At 25.8% G+C, this 14,882-nt stretch overlaps 1 protein-coding gene across 1 annotated transcript; it reads left to right on the forward strand.

Annotated features, from left to right (window-relative positions):
* The first annotated feature begins 141 nt into the window (after positions 1 to 141).
* LOC129978327 (ubiquitin-conjugating enzyme E2 Z-like) lies at positions 142 to 13,656 on the forward strand. Its single transcript, XM_056090625.1, has 7 exons — positions 142 to 417; positions 8,120 to 8,192; positions 9,919 to 10,106; positions 10,225 to 10,336; positions 11,536 to 11,660; positions 12,451 to 12,541; positions 13,368 to 13,656. Exons 1-7 carry the CDS (start codon positions 245 to 247, stop codon positions 13,509 to 13,511), a joined length of 906 nt encoding a protein of 301 aa, XP_055946600.1. The 5' UTR covers positions 142 to 244; the 3' UTR covers positions 13,512 to 13,656.
* The last annotated feature ends 1,226 nt before the right edge of the window (positions 13,657 to 14,882 follow it).

A 14,882-nucleotide genomic window follows, 5' to 3' on the forward strand; every position in this document is an offset into this window, starting at 1 on the left:
ACGATACCCTGAATATTTATTTGAAAATGGATTCTTTAAATAATAGATAATTTTGATAGTAGAATACTAGAATTTTGAAAAAAAATTTATTTTGACTTTAGATCGAATATAGCAAACAAGGTGCAATCTAAGGTGCAACAACTCAACTCAGGAAACTATGATGGTGTTTGTAGTTCTTGTATTGTCTTAAGTTGGGGATGGTAAATGTCAGATTAGAAATCGATTTTCTATCTGTAAATTGAAAATGGCCGAAAGTAACGAAGAAGGTGATGTTATGGTAGTGAATGTTTCAGGAACTTCAAGCACTGTTCTAAGTGCAACTTTTGGTTTTTCAGAGAGTATAAGATGGGACCCAACTATGAGTGTTGACTGGGGGAAAGAAACCCCATCACCCCAGTGTTTGATGCGAATAAAAAGGTAATTTTATCTGCTAGAAATTAATATTTTTTGCTTGCTAAAATATATCTTTAAATTTAGCTTGCGATCCATATTATTTGATTAGCCATTCTTATTGCTATTTATGAATTAACTACAGACTTAACGCGTCATTTCATAAATAACCTAATTGTACAGTGTTCAAAAGTTCATATTATGATCTGAAACTGAGACAAAAATAACGTGATTGCGATAAACATATTCGTGCAAAAGTAAACATTGCGAAAACGTTAGTTTCTTAATAGTGCATGTGATCGATTTCAATAAATAAAGAATTTGATAAGCCTTCAAATGACTTCCATGTGTAAAATTTCGCATAAACTAGCAATTTTGTAAAAACTACTTTTATTACCTTTCATTTTTTAAGAATTACATAGTTTTTGAATAAGTTATATAACATAGAATGTTATTCTAAAGTTCATTAAAAAAATGAATTCATTAAGTTTAGAATAACATAGTTATGTTATTCTAAACATAAAGAAAATTTCAATGAAAACTGAAGTATTCAAAAGATATTTTAAATTTAATGCTTAGATTACCCAAAAAAGAATTGGTGCCATTTTATATTTGATTTAATTGCTTAAGAGTTTGTGGAATATTTTGTATTATATGATGTTATTTATTTGTTGAATAATGTTTACTAAAAAAATATTTGTAAAAATAATTTTAGACCACCTTTTAATTGAATCCATTTTTCTTCTTTTAAATGTATATGCAAAATTACTTTTGTTTTATCATATAAAATTGAATTTCTTCTTTTATATCTACTTTGAAAAAATGCAGATGAATTAAATATAGCATTATTTTGACATTTTTTTTAATTGAATATAGCAAATTTGTAACAACTTATGGCTGTAGATAAATTAGATTTTCTAGCATCTATTTTATTTGCCTCAAATTTATATATTCTGAATGATGCATTTTCTTATGAGTTGCTAACCATTAAAATGAAAATATTACTTTTTCAAAAGTGTGCAAGCATTAGATTGCTTTGACCCAAATTCTGAAAAGTTACTATATATATGTGTATTCAGTGAGAAAAACTAGAAAAGGCTTTCCTCTTCTTTTAAAAGTGTTTGTTGAAAATAACCTCTTCGACTTCGTCCACCTGTAGTGTTAATGGATCATTTGTCCTTCCCATAGTAACCAGGTTACGTTTTTGCTATTTCGCAGCGTCTGAATTCTAGAAAAAGCTTTTTATCGAAATTTTGTTTAGATTTTTCCTGAAGCATTGGTCTACCAATTTTGTAGAAGAAAAATAAGGAATTAAATATTACGATACTAAATGAATTGCAAATAGGTATTATCTGCTGTATAGTTATTTAGCACATGAAGCAAAATTTTATCAATTTTTTAATCATATTTAAAGTTAAATAAATTTCTCAAGCATTACTGTAACTGTAAATTTAGTTCTTATAATGCTTGAACACATCATTGTAAACTTTATTTTATTGTTATACTTCTAATTCATCAGTTTTGATAAAATGTAGCTATTTATATATAATGTACTAAAGATCCTAATTGTTTATATTTTCTTTTTAAAAATATTCACATCCTTTTGTGCATCTCACAGATAACAGTGCTGATATATTTTGTGAAGTAAAAGCATCTTTGAAAGTTTTAATACTAATATAATGTGCACATAGAAATCAAATATGATTTTTATTCTAACATAGTTTGAACCTTTTGTAGTAAAAATTGCTAGTAATGTTTTCCATTATATTGTCCACGCTTAAAATTTATATTGAAAACTTATTTTTTGCTGAGAATTTCAGTTACACGTTTTAGTGTAGATTTTTGAAAAATATACTCACTTTTGCAAACAATCAGTAACTAAATTATAAAAAGAAATTATTTTTCTGGAAAAGAGAGTTGCTAATATATAAATAATTGACAGATTTAAGACGATTTAACCAAAGTAAGATTAAATATGATTGACTTAAAATTTGATACATAAGATTTGATTGCGACAATATTGCATTAAAAAGTGTGTTAGTGTCATTTTTTTTTTCGTTGACATTCAAAATGATCAGCATTCATTATTAAATGTTAATATTTTTACTAGCAGATGAGTTTGATTATCTTTCAGAAATGGTTAAAAATCAGAAGAATTCAAAGCTAGAATTCCCGACTTTTTTATGCAGCTAGTTTGTTTTGCTTCATTTCAATACAAATATTTCCGGAATAATTTGAGTGTCTAGTAACTTTTCAGTGAACTCAAATGAAGGCATAAACATTTTAATATTTCTCTTCTGATATTAAACACACAGAAAAACTACAAAATATTTTTGATAGATTTTTTAATCTTTTTCAATATTTTAAAATTATAATTCTAACTTTTGATGAATGATTAATTGTAAATTATTAAATAAATCGTTTTCATAAATAATGAAAAATAATGATGAAGGTGAGAACTTATTTAAAAATTAAAACTAAAATGTATTTTTAGAAGGAATATATTGAGTTCATGTATTAAAATTTAAAGCTGGAAAAAATTGCAAACAAGTCAATTCTTTAATACTGTGTCAGACTTGTACCACAGTGGCTGGGAAGTATATGTGCTTGTGGCTCCAGACATGAGAAGGGAGCATGAAGACAAAACAGAGTGCTTTTCAATGTAAAATATAGTGAATGAGCGAAAAAAATCAATCCCAAGTACCATTTAGATTTTCTGCATCATTTATGAGGACTGGCAGCGAAATAACCTTTTGTCTAGGGTGTCGATTCCCTTCATGACACCATTGCATCAGATAAGAAATTGTAAGTAATTCTTGATTTAAATATTTAACATTCAATTAGATGGGCCAAACTGTAAACAATATTACACTAAAGTTACAAATTTTATTAAGTTAAAAAATTAAGGAACTTTTTTAATACCTATTAAAAATTTCAGTAACATTTTCAATCCAGTACTACTCACAAATGAAATTATTCTAACACATTCCATAGCCCCCTAGGAATGTTACTTTAAAAAAATGTCTCCAAAACATGGTTCACAAAGCTCATTAGTGCCAACAGTCATTATAACAACTGCTTGATGAAATCTCCTGATCCTATGGTCTATGCCATAATAGGGAACAGATTTTATAAAGAAATTAGGGTTCCGCTGGAAAGATTCAAGTGGGGGAATGAAATCCAAACTCGTTGCTGGTACAGAGGTTGTACCAACCTGTAAGGAAAGTTAAAAAAAATTCTCATATTACCATTGTAACTGCCCGTAAGCTAAAGGCTGAATTAAGAAATATCAGTCGCTGTATTTCTTTTTTTAAACTCTGCATTAAAGAGATTTTTTAAAGTTTAAAAATAGAAAAGAAAAAAAAAACTTGGTCATTCCTTTGACATCAAAACAAAAATCTTTAGAAAATAGGAAATTTGAAAATAAAAATCATTTTTCATTTTGTTATTTGTTTTACAGAAACAATTGTTTCATTTCTTAGTGCATGAAAATGTGAGTTTGAAAGATGATCATTGAAATGTAAAATCAAATTTCCTTTTATAGTGATATAAAGACAATTCTCAAATTTAATAGGTTTTTAGATCAAGTATAACAATTGACTAATTTTATTTAAGTTTCATTATGTCATTAGAAAGTGTGTCTGTGTAGACAGGCTGTTATCCTGTGAATAATACTTCGGATCTGACTTAGTCTTACCCTTCATTGTACAATTTTCTTTCTTGCCAACTATTTTTTCTCTTGAAGTATAATCTATGTAAATAATTTTCATGGACATTTAATTTAAAACCAATCACTAAAATCGCATAATCTACTAACAGAAAAAAAGACATTGCCCAATGCAAACTAATTAAAAATACTGAAAGGAAATATTTGAAATAATAACTAATAGGCTTTGAAATGAAGGTATAATTTAGCAGCATAATATAATAAAAATTCCAGACCTCAGTTTGTTGACATTTGCTGAAGTTCAGCTTAAAAAGTACAAATAGAATGGGGATTTTATGATTGCATAATTAATTTATATTCATGCTTATCTTTATTTGAACATAAATAAACCACTCAGTTTTAACATTTAAAAAAGGGCATGGCAAATTTCCTTAATATCAAAACAGAAATTGAATTTTTTTTCTTCTGATAATGATGTATACCAAATATATACAGGGACACTCTGGCATTACGGACGATGGACAATTATACATATTGATTTAAGTGCGTATTGATTCGTAAATTCAATATTCTTTCCTGGTAAAAGGAGGCATAAGAAAAAAATATCCTTCATTTCTGTATGAACTTCTTCAATAAAAATTAATTTATCTTTACTGTAAGAAAATGGGAGGGGAGTGGAAATCCCTATCAGAAATTTAGAAAATGAAGATAATTCCTTTCCTTGGAAGATAGATATAAGAAGAATGTATCTCTCACTCTGCTATTTCCACTTCTAATTTCATATGAATTGGTATTTTGATTTTAAATGTAAATACAACTGATAATAGCTTTTTAACAAGGCGTTTCATGCTAAAATCAAAAAGCAATCAAAGATTAGTGATAAAATTGCTTTTTAACTACAATTTTTAAAAAAAACTTTCAATTCTAAAGTTTATTATGACATGATGGTATTTCACTTTAATAAGAGTTTTCTAATATAAAAGTTGAGATTAATTTTTATGGAAGTATATTAAAAAAAGCTTTGACATCTTCTTAAATGAATTTATATTATGGGTATTGCAATACAGCACTTTAGAGAAAAGTGCTTTAAAACAGAAATTTAATAGAACATTTAATAATACATTTAATAAAATTGTATTCCATAAGAATCCATTAAAAACAGACTTTGTGAGTGATCTGATAAGATCTCCTAGTTCTTAAAAACTTAAATCTTGTTTTACTATATTTGAAGAAGTTTTTATGCATTTCATACAATGGAATTCTTTTAGAGCTTTAACAGAGATCACAAAATCTGGTAGCATATTTTTACCAGTAGTGCTTTTTCTTGCAGTGTAGGCACATTGTTCCGAGAACTAACTAATGCTTGTGCAGAATCTACCTTCTTTTTATCCAAAGAATAAAACTAATAAGCATGTGTTGAAACACAAATTATGTTAATCATATTCAATGTATCATTTGTGGTATAGCACCATCAAATGGTGAATTTTTGTACTAATATTTTTTTTAACAAATGTCTAACACCTCATTTGAATTATATGTAGTTCAAATTTTATCCCATTTGGGCCAATATGATGGATTCTAGTTACTCTGAAATAGAAAATTATTTCTTGCTAACCCTTTATATATAAATTTGCCCTGGCAATATACATCTTAACATGTCTTTATAAAAATCATATGCTATTGATTTCTTACTTTCATAAATATTTTGAAATGAATATAAAAGCCAATTGAGCTGTATTTTGATAATTTTTTCTGTACATTGACTATTTAATATCTATTTTTCACATGTTTTTCTTTCATTCCAATTTATTTATTTCTACTTTTTTCCCTTTTTTAGTCAATTAATCCCTGAAATAAAACAGATGGAATTGCATATTCAGTGTTTGAAATAGAGGGGTGGAAGGGGGGTTGAAACCAGATGCATGGCTTCAATTTTTATGGATTATTCCAAAGATATATATATTTTATAGTTTTGTAATTCTATGAAAAATTGGATTTTAGAAAAGTTGTATAGATCACGCTGAACAGTCCATCAGCAAATTGGAAATTCTTTGATTGAAAAAATACAAGAAAAGTTTTCAGCGTTATTAGTAAACATAAATAATTGTAGCCTGTAATCTGTTGGCAATTCATTTAAATGTTGCAAAATAGTAACAGTATTTTATTTATTCTTATCTGATGTTTATTACTTATTCAGTGTTTCACCAATGAGAACAGAGGACTTTCTTAGATTTTCAGAGAGTGTGAAACTTTCCAAATATTTTTGCATAATCAACTGCCAAGAGAGTGCAGCTTAATAAGCATTTAAAATGTGGAATAACTTACTATTCTATGTTGAAAAGGGGAAGTTTCCTTTATAAAATTCTGAATCGTAAATTTATTACAAATGATAGCAAAGTTCTAACATTTTTCAAACTACATATCAAACTGAGATATTTCTTGTCATGCACAAAAAAAATTTCATCTATTTTTAACATTCTTCTAAAGAATCTTATCTGCTTTAGCAGTGTTCACTGATAATTTGAAAGCTTGTGGAGTCGTAAAAAATTTATTTGTTAATATCAGTTATACTTTGGTCAATTTAGCTTAGGATAAAAATATAGACAGAATGCTAAAAATCTTCCTAATCAGAAGTAGAAAAAGAGGGAAAACATTCAGAAAAGCAGCCAAGAGAAACTGCTCTGTCTAGATCTACATTTGTAGAGTTTTAATTAAGTCCCTTTTTAACTATATGTTATCAGATATGTAAATTATTTGGGCTTAGGAGAATGGCCAAACAAACCTATTCCTGCTATAATAGGATTATTTATGCTTGTACTAATTGCAAGTGATGCAAAAAGAAGTATATGGTCTTATTTTAGTTGAATTCAGTGATTTTTGAATGATATGGCTTAAAATGTGAAAAGCTGATATTTTTATAAAAATATTTTGTAGGCCAGAAATCTAATCAAAAAGTGTGGGGATTTAATTAAAATTATAATGGTGCTATCCAGTGACAGGAAAAGGGAACTATCCTCTGAAAGGGTATTTCATTTAAATAATAATTAAAAAAATACTGAAAGCCTTAAAGAGGAAGTTGCATTGCTAAGCATGCGGTTTTTAAAGAATTGAAAGATACTGTAGAGCATAAAATTTTCAAGCTACAGAAGCACTATGACTATATATATATATATATATTTAAATGTCTGTTTTAAATGTATTAAAAGCATTGATAAACAAAGATAATTATTTGAAAGTTAAGAAATATTTTCCAGTAAACTTTAAAGGTTTAAAATAAAAAAAAGTGTGAAAATGGAAGAAATCTTTGAGGACATAACATAGCAACATCTACATAACTTTGAGGACAAAATAGTTGAAAAGACAGAGAAGAGCAGAGGTTTTCAATACATCTTAACATCTTCATACATCTCACATAAATATTTAAAACAATAAGTTAGAAAATAATAACATATTTGAATGTTAATAGTTAAAATGTTTCATTTAAATTTATCATTTGCATTTTTTATAATTTCATGGTCCTTGAATCTTTCTCATCTCTCCCCTTGAATATGAGTGAGAACTTTGCCTTTGTATTGAAAAATTCTTATCTATTTTTAAAAAAAATATTTTACTGTAATTTAGGAATTTTTAACAAAATATTTATTTTAAGCATTAATTATGAATATTCTTTGTATTAAAAGTTTTTTTAATTTTTATTGTATGGCATTTTGAAGTCCTAAAATGTGTAGAAATTTAATCATTTTTACCTTCACTCATGGCCTTCTTTTTATTGTTGACTGGAGTTACCTTTAGAAAACATTTTAGATTCTGAAATTTACACATTATAATGGAATGATTTTTTTTTTTTATCTTGAAATTAAAAATGTGATTCTTTTTTTTTTTTTTTTTTTTTTTTTTGTAAAAATGCATGCAAACATTCAGCTTTATGAAATAGATGTATTTTCGTTACCAAATGCTTAAATATTATTCTTATACTGTTAAATGTATCATGGTTTGTTTTATAGTATCTCTTATATACAAGCAATATTTAAGATTTTCTTTCTCATTTTTTCCCCTCTTCAGAGATATGATGTCTATTTATAATGAGCCTCCTCCAGGAATGTTTATTGTACCTGATGAGAGTGATATGACTTTGGTATGTTATTATTTAGGTTTCTGATTTTATTTATGGAATTTTGATGCATCTCTTGTTTGTTTCTGTATAAAAATTATGGAAAATCTTTTAATGCTTTTGAGGAAGATGGGGAAGGGGGTATCAGTCTAAATGTGTGCAAGTATTATATTATTTTATGAAATTTTTTTTATGTCCTAATTTAATAATTCTATAAAATGCATTTTAATTATTCCTGTTTAAATTACATTTTGGAACAAAGTTTGTTTTTGATATCAAAATTGCTTCATCGAGATTAAAAAACAGTTGAGTAACAAATGCAATTACATATCATTTAATTTTAAAGAAACTAATGTAAATAAGAATATTTTCATCGTGTATGTTGATTTCTTGTGACTTTAGCTGTTTCATTCAGTTAGAAGGCTTTAAAAATATTTATTAGATAATAAAATTGCACTCAAATCTAACAAGTACACATTATAACTTGCATTCTGCTGTATTACTGTTTTTGGTTCTGAAATATGTAGCAATTGCCATTCTTATATAAATATTCTCTCTCCTCTTTAACAGTAAAGCTACAGTTGTACCTTTGCCAGTTGCAAATAAAATATGAATGCATATATATATTTCTATTATTTCAAAATTCAATTTTCTCTTTTTAGTACTAGCATTTGTGAGTATTTCTTTTTTTTTAATAAATTGGTTCCATGAATAAGCATTGCTAGTATTTGATGGAATATAATTTCTGTCACTGCTTGGTAACAAAATTTTATTGAAGTAATAAGTATGCTGTTACAAGTGCTGAATGTCCATTTCTGATGTCACTATTGTGTTCTTAATCTCTCTTTCAGAACTTCATATCAATCGTATAGCTCACTGTTTCAAATGGGAAAATAACATTCTAATGATTTTGGGAATCATTCTAGGCAATGATTTAAAATGCAGTTCCAACCATGTATTTTATAATTTAGGATATAAAATGTTTGGATTATTGCTTTGTAAAATAGATAAAAATGCTTTTAAAAAATTTAAAAAAAAAACTGCTACATTATAATGAGACATAATAAATTTTTTATTAAATATTTGTACATTCATATTAACTTCTTCAAAATGTTTCACATTTTCAGTTGTTATCGCAATTCGGTTTGTTTTGCCATAAAATTTTTAGAAATTTCAGAAAATTTGTAAATTTATATTATTTTCTTTTTTACATGTGTAGATGCTATTGATATTTTTCTTGGCATCTTAGAACAAGAAACTTCAGCAAGAATAATTCTAAATATGAGTTTTCATATCTCCTTACTGGGACTTAAAATTAAAAGTAAAATATATTTAAGAATTTTTTTTTCCCTTAAAAATGATTGAATACTGCATAATAATCTGTCTAAAAAAAAATCTATGATAGATTTTATCCAAAGATCTATTAAATATTAAACTTTACATTTTTTTTTTTTTTCTCAAATTCAACTTGCATTGAAAAGTGTATGATTTTTTTAATAATATTAAGGCTTACATTTGCCATACTTATTTGTACAGTGTTAATGACTGTAAGCTTTTATGGAAAGGAGTAAATTTTTGGTCTATGAAATTGCTTGAAATAATGGATCAAAGAAGAGATTAACTTCTGTTCCAAGAACTGCAAAGAGTTTATAATCTTTTTATATTGATTAATTATTTCTAGGATTCTCTTAAGTAAATTTGAAAAAAGTTAATAAATGCAACTAATTATTGGCATTTTATTTAATTGCAGATTCATGCATTACTGACAGGTTCCTTTGATACTCCCTATGAAGGTGGTTTCTTTTATTTATTAATTCGATGCCCTCCAGATTATCCCATACGACCACCAAGGGTTAAAATAATGACCACTGGTGAGGGAAAAGTTAGATTCAATCCCAATCTTTATAAAAATGGTAAAGTCTGCTTAAGTATTTTAGGGTAAGTGGAATCTCCTTGTCATTTCCCCCTGTATTTTGCAACTTTTTGAAAAAAAAAATAATTTTAAATATATATTTGATTCATTTGTCTAAAGTTATCTTTTCAAAAATTCTTACAGAACATGGTCTGGCCCATCCTGGAGCCCAGCTCAAAGTTTATCAAGTGTCCTACTCTCTATTCAATCTCTTATGAATGAAAAGCCATATTTTAATGAACCAGGTTTTGAAAAGGTAATGTTTTAGTAATTGTAATTAATAATTTGCTTAACAAATAAGAAAAATGGCAAAATATTAATTTTTGAATCCAAGTAAAATATATGAAATTGAATTTTTTATTTAAAAAATTGTAATATTGCATACAATAAATTCTTAATCTTTTTTTATTATTATTATTATTTAGCAAACAGGGAAATTATTTGATAAGTGATTAAAAGGAAAATAAATTCATTTAGAAAGAAACATTAAAACATATATTTCCAATAAAGTAAATCAATTTCCTCATAAAAAAAAAAGCTATATTATAATGCACTTATGTTTTTTCTTACTATTTCTTAATGTTACTTTGAATCAAGAAATATCAATGATAAGTGTATGTATATCATTTACTATTTGTCAGGCTATATTTGTATTATCCTATATAACTTCTAAATTTCTGGTTCTGCTAGTAACTAATATTGGTTTTGTTTAGAGTACGACTTCTTAAAGCGTGGAATCACTGAAATGCTAAAATACTTTTCAAAACTTTTACAGTGGCTTCTTATAAAATCTTCATTATTTGGCTACAAAAATAATTAATTAGCTTAATTAAAAATATTACATTTCTTTTTTTTTTTAAACTGCAGTTTTAAACTTATTTATATGATTTTCCATTGTTCTTAGCAAGATGTATCAAATGAAAATAGTAGATTTTTGAAAAAATTCTTACATGTTAATGATTTATGTATAAATGATAAAAAATTTGTGTTTCAGTTCAATAGATATTGCTTATTTGTTAAGTTAGTTTGAAAAATGAATGTTAGTACAAGCATCAGTTCATAATTTTAAAATATAATCTAATTTAAATCTTTTACTTGGAGATTTTATGGAAATCTAATGTCTTAGATCAGAATTTTATATTAGAGTTATGTATTTTTCCATTGAAAATTTACAACTATGGTGTCTTTGAAGTTATTCTTACTTTCTTTTTAAAAGTAAAATGGACGATCATTCATTACTGACATAATAGAAATTAATCTTAACTGAATTTCATAATGCAAAAACTTTTATAAAATTCATATATTTAATGCTAACCTGTACTGTCTTTTTCAGTGTAGAAATAATTTTGAAAAGTTTTATTTTAATACCTTTGAATATTTCACTAACAAGTGTGTGGATATACTTAATAGTTTTTATTTCCTTCTTTCATTGTAATAAGTTTGTACTTTTTGTAGGAAAGGAATCCAGGAGACAGTGCACGGTATAATCAAATTATAAAACATGAAACACTGCGTGTAGCTGTTTGCGATATGCTTGAAGGCAATACTGGGGATTCCAGAAATTGTCCCCAACCACTCAGGTAATTAGAAATTTTCTTGTTTTTATAGTAATGACAAAAACTTTTGTCATTACTATAAAAACAAGAAAATTTCCTCATTTCCCCCCCTTTGTATAAAGATTTATGTAAGTAGTTTTTTTACTGTTTATCATTTTAATTTTATTCAACTTATATCAGTTTACTTATCTTTCTCATAAATGTGAAATGATTTACAATCCTTTTTCTGGTATTTAAGAACTGGTTATTAAACTTGGAAAGTTAGAAATTCTGATTTAAACCATAAATGATGAGATAAAATTGTAATTTTTTTGTCATTATTTAGAGAGTAACTTATATAATATTATTAGAATATAAAATAAATTACAATTTTTTTATGCCAGTTTGTAAAGTTTAATTCATTTTATAAATATAGTTTGATTGGGTAAATAGAACTGCTTGTGTGAGGCTTAATATGTTCTAAGAAAAGTTATCTTAATTAAATTGATTTATTTGTTTGGATTCTCTAATTTGAAAGAAAAAATTATATTATTTGGGAAATATAGGTTTTAATGAAATTCCTAAAAACTCTGATAGTTAAAAGAATAAAAGTTGAGGATATTAAGTTTGAAGCATTCCTTTTCCAATTAACAAAGGAATTTGAATTTATTAAAACTATACTTATAATTGCTTTTTGATTATGACAATTATTTGATCAAATCTCAAGTAATATTAAAAGCTCTCAAGGGAAAAAACACTTATATGTTTCATTATTATAAAATGTTGTAACTAATATTTTTTCATTTAAAATACATTATGATGTTTTATATTTCAGAGATATCATGGAAAAATCATTTCCAGAATTTTATGATTATTATGAATCATGTGCCAAGGCTAATCTCCATTTAACTAAACAACCAATGATGGTGAGTATTGATTCCGATATTTATTATATGAAAACACAATTAAAAAATCATAAATATCAACTGAACTTCAAACTTTGCAATAGTCTTATTCCATTTCCTAATGTTCTTAGACAAAAAAAAAAAAAAAAAAAAAAAAAAACAATGAATATTGCCGTTATCACTATGTTTGTTGGAATTTGCTAGTGCTCGATGCCAACAAAATGTTAGTTTCCAGTTAAAATGGATAAAATAAAATATTTCACATAACAGGATTGAAAATGTTTCAAGTTACATTTCACAAACTAATATATAAATAAATATTAGAATTTTAAATCAAAAGCAGACATGCGAGTTGTAATATATAAATGTATATTATCTTTTATCATTGCTAATTTCAAAATGTACCACAAATTAGTCCATTAAGCTGAAAAGAAAAGGCAAAATTTAACTTAAAACTATTGCCATTTCTCAAAATCAAAATCTTGTAGAAATTTCTACTATGAAAAACAATATGTAATGATTTGCCAATGTTTATTATTTTTCTTATTTCTGTTATTTATCGTTATCCTGCTGTTAAAGATTAAAATAAGAAATTAATAACAAATATTTTTTTAAACTTAGTATTTTTGATGTAAATTTTACAAAAACTAAAGGTATTTTAAAGTGAATAATTAATTTATATTATTGAAACTGGTAATCATAAATGAAATTACTATCTAGAAATTTATAAGAACTTGCTATATAATAAACAAATTTCTGTACTTTTTATTTTGTAAAGTAATATCAGATTTTCAATAGGAAATTTCTCTCTCTCTCTCTCTCTCTCTCTCACTCACTCTCTCTTTAGGATCCATTTGGTGAGAGGCGAGGCAAATTCGATTATGCCTCTATTCTGCAAAGATTGCATAATATCAAAGCTAAGCTGGAGAACAAGCGACCTTTTCCTGTTGAAGAAGCTGAATCTCAGTCAGACAGTTCAGATTCTTCTTGAGGACAGCATTTCACCGCACAAGCATTTAGTTTATTTTGTGTTATGTAATGTGTCTTTGTACATTGTCATTGTTCAAATATAAAGAAATTACTGTTTTATAAGAACTATGGATTTTTCTTCAACTATAAAATGTTGTACCTCACTATATTATCTTTCTCTTTGTCGTAGCATATTCACATGTAAAAAAACAACAAAAACCTGAGAATTTGCTTGTGTATATTCTAATATATTTTGTATCAAAATGTACAATTTATCAATAACATAACATTTTTTAGTTCACATTTCTTTGCAATAGAATGATTGTTTCCTTAAATAATTAAATATTTGTAATTATTGACTAAATTAATTTTATTTAATTCAACATAGATTTCTATGATTTGAAAACTCAGGATAAGTGTAGATAGTTAGACTTATACTAAACAAATCATGACAAAAGTTTAAAAATCAGGAAAGATTACTTGAAAAGGTTTTATAATATTTTGTTTTAACTAAAAATGTTGTGCCGGGCTAACCATTAAAGTTGCTGAAAATGCTCCTTTATTTTATTATATATTTTTTTAAAAATTAGAATGTTAAATACTTTATGCAAGCGTAAGTTTTTTTTTTTTTTTGGCATCAACATTTTTAGTTTAAATTGATATTGAAATATCTATCAAAACTGAAGTAATGTAGTTGTAGATTGTTTCTATACTTCAGTGATGTAATTTTTGTAAACAGTCATTCAAGAAAAAATAATAAAATTTATTTGATTGATGATGGGAGCAGTCAGAATTTTTTAAATGATAAAGAAATCTTATTGACAAAACAAAAAGGGTAAATTTCATCAAATATTTTTTATCTTTTAACACTCTAAATTTAAATGATAGATTTCCATTTTTTCTTTTAAACTAATCTAAAAATAGTAAACTGACTGGATGAAAGCTATTTCAAGGGTCTTAAAAAATTTCTATTAAAAACATTGATGAAAAAAAATCATTTTAAGTTTTATTGTATAAATATGTATCAAAATAATTAGAAAATGTATTTTAAAAAATGAAGATTGCTTTCAGTTACCTTATATAATCTCAAAAGTAAATCGAAGCAAAAAATTTCAAAATGAACAATTCGACTTAAAAAATTTGACTAATGCTTATATATATATTATTCAAAAATATATGCCAGTAGATACAAAGAAAAAGTGGATGCATTTATTTAGCCATATAAGTAAAATGTTACTTTTTTATTAATAGGTGGCTAGGTGTTATTGAATAGTCTGGTAAACATCTATGAATATGAAATTTCTTATTTAATTAAGACTAAATTAGTAGTACTATAGGAAAGGTAGTGTGTGGGGAAAGTCTGTTTTTAATAGGATCCTTTCAATGTTTAAAT

The sequence above is a fragment of the Argiope bruennichi genome, chromosome 1 (assembly GCF_947563725.1).
Source record: "Argiope bruennichi chromosome 1, qqArgBrue1.1, whole genome shotgun sequence".
NCBI lineage: Eukaryota > Metazoa > Arthropoda > Arachnida > Araneae > Araneidae > Argiope > Argiope bruennichi.

Bases quoted from the DNA above. Each gene is read 5' to 3' on its own strand.
- LOC129978327 (XM_056090625.1), top strand. From the start codon at position 245: ATGGCCGAAAGTAACGAAGAAGGTGATGTTATGGTAGTGAATGTTTCA. The intron at 418-8,119 runs GTAATTTTATCT...TCCCCTCTTCAG, and splicing joins TGTTTGATGCGAATAAAAAG to AGATATGATGTCTATTTATA. The intron at 10,337-11,535 runs GTAATGTTTTAG...TACTTTTTGTAG, and splicing joins ATGAACCAGGTTTTGAAAAG to GAAAGGAATCCAGGAGACAG.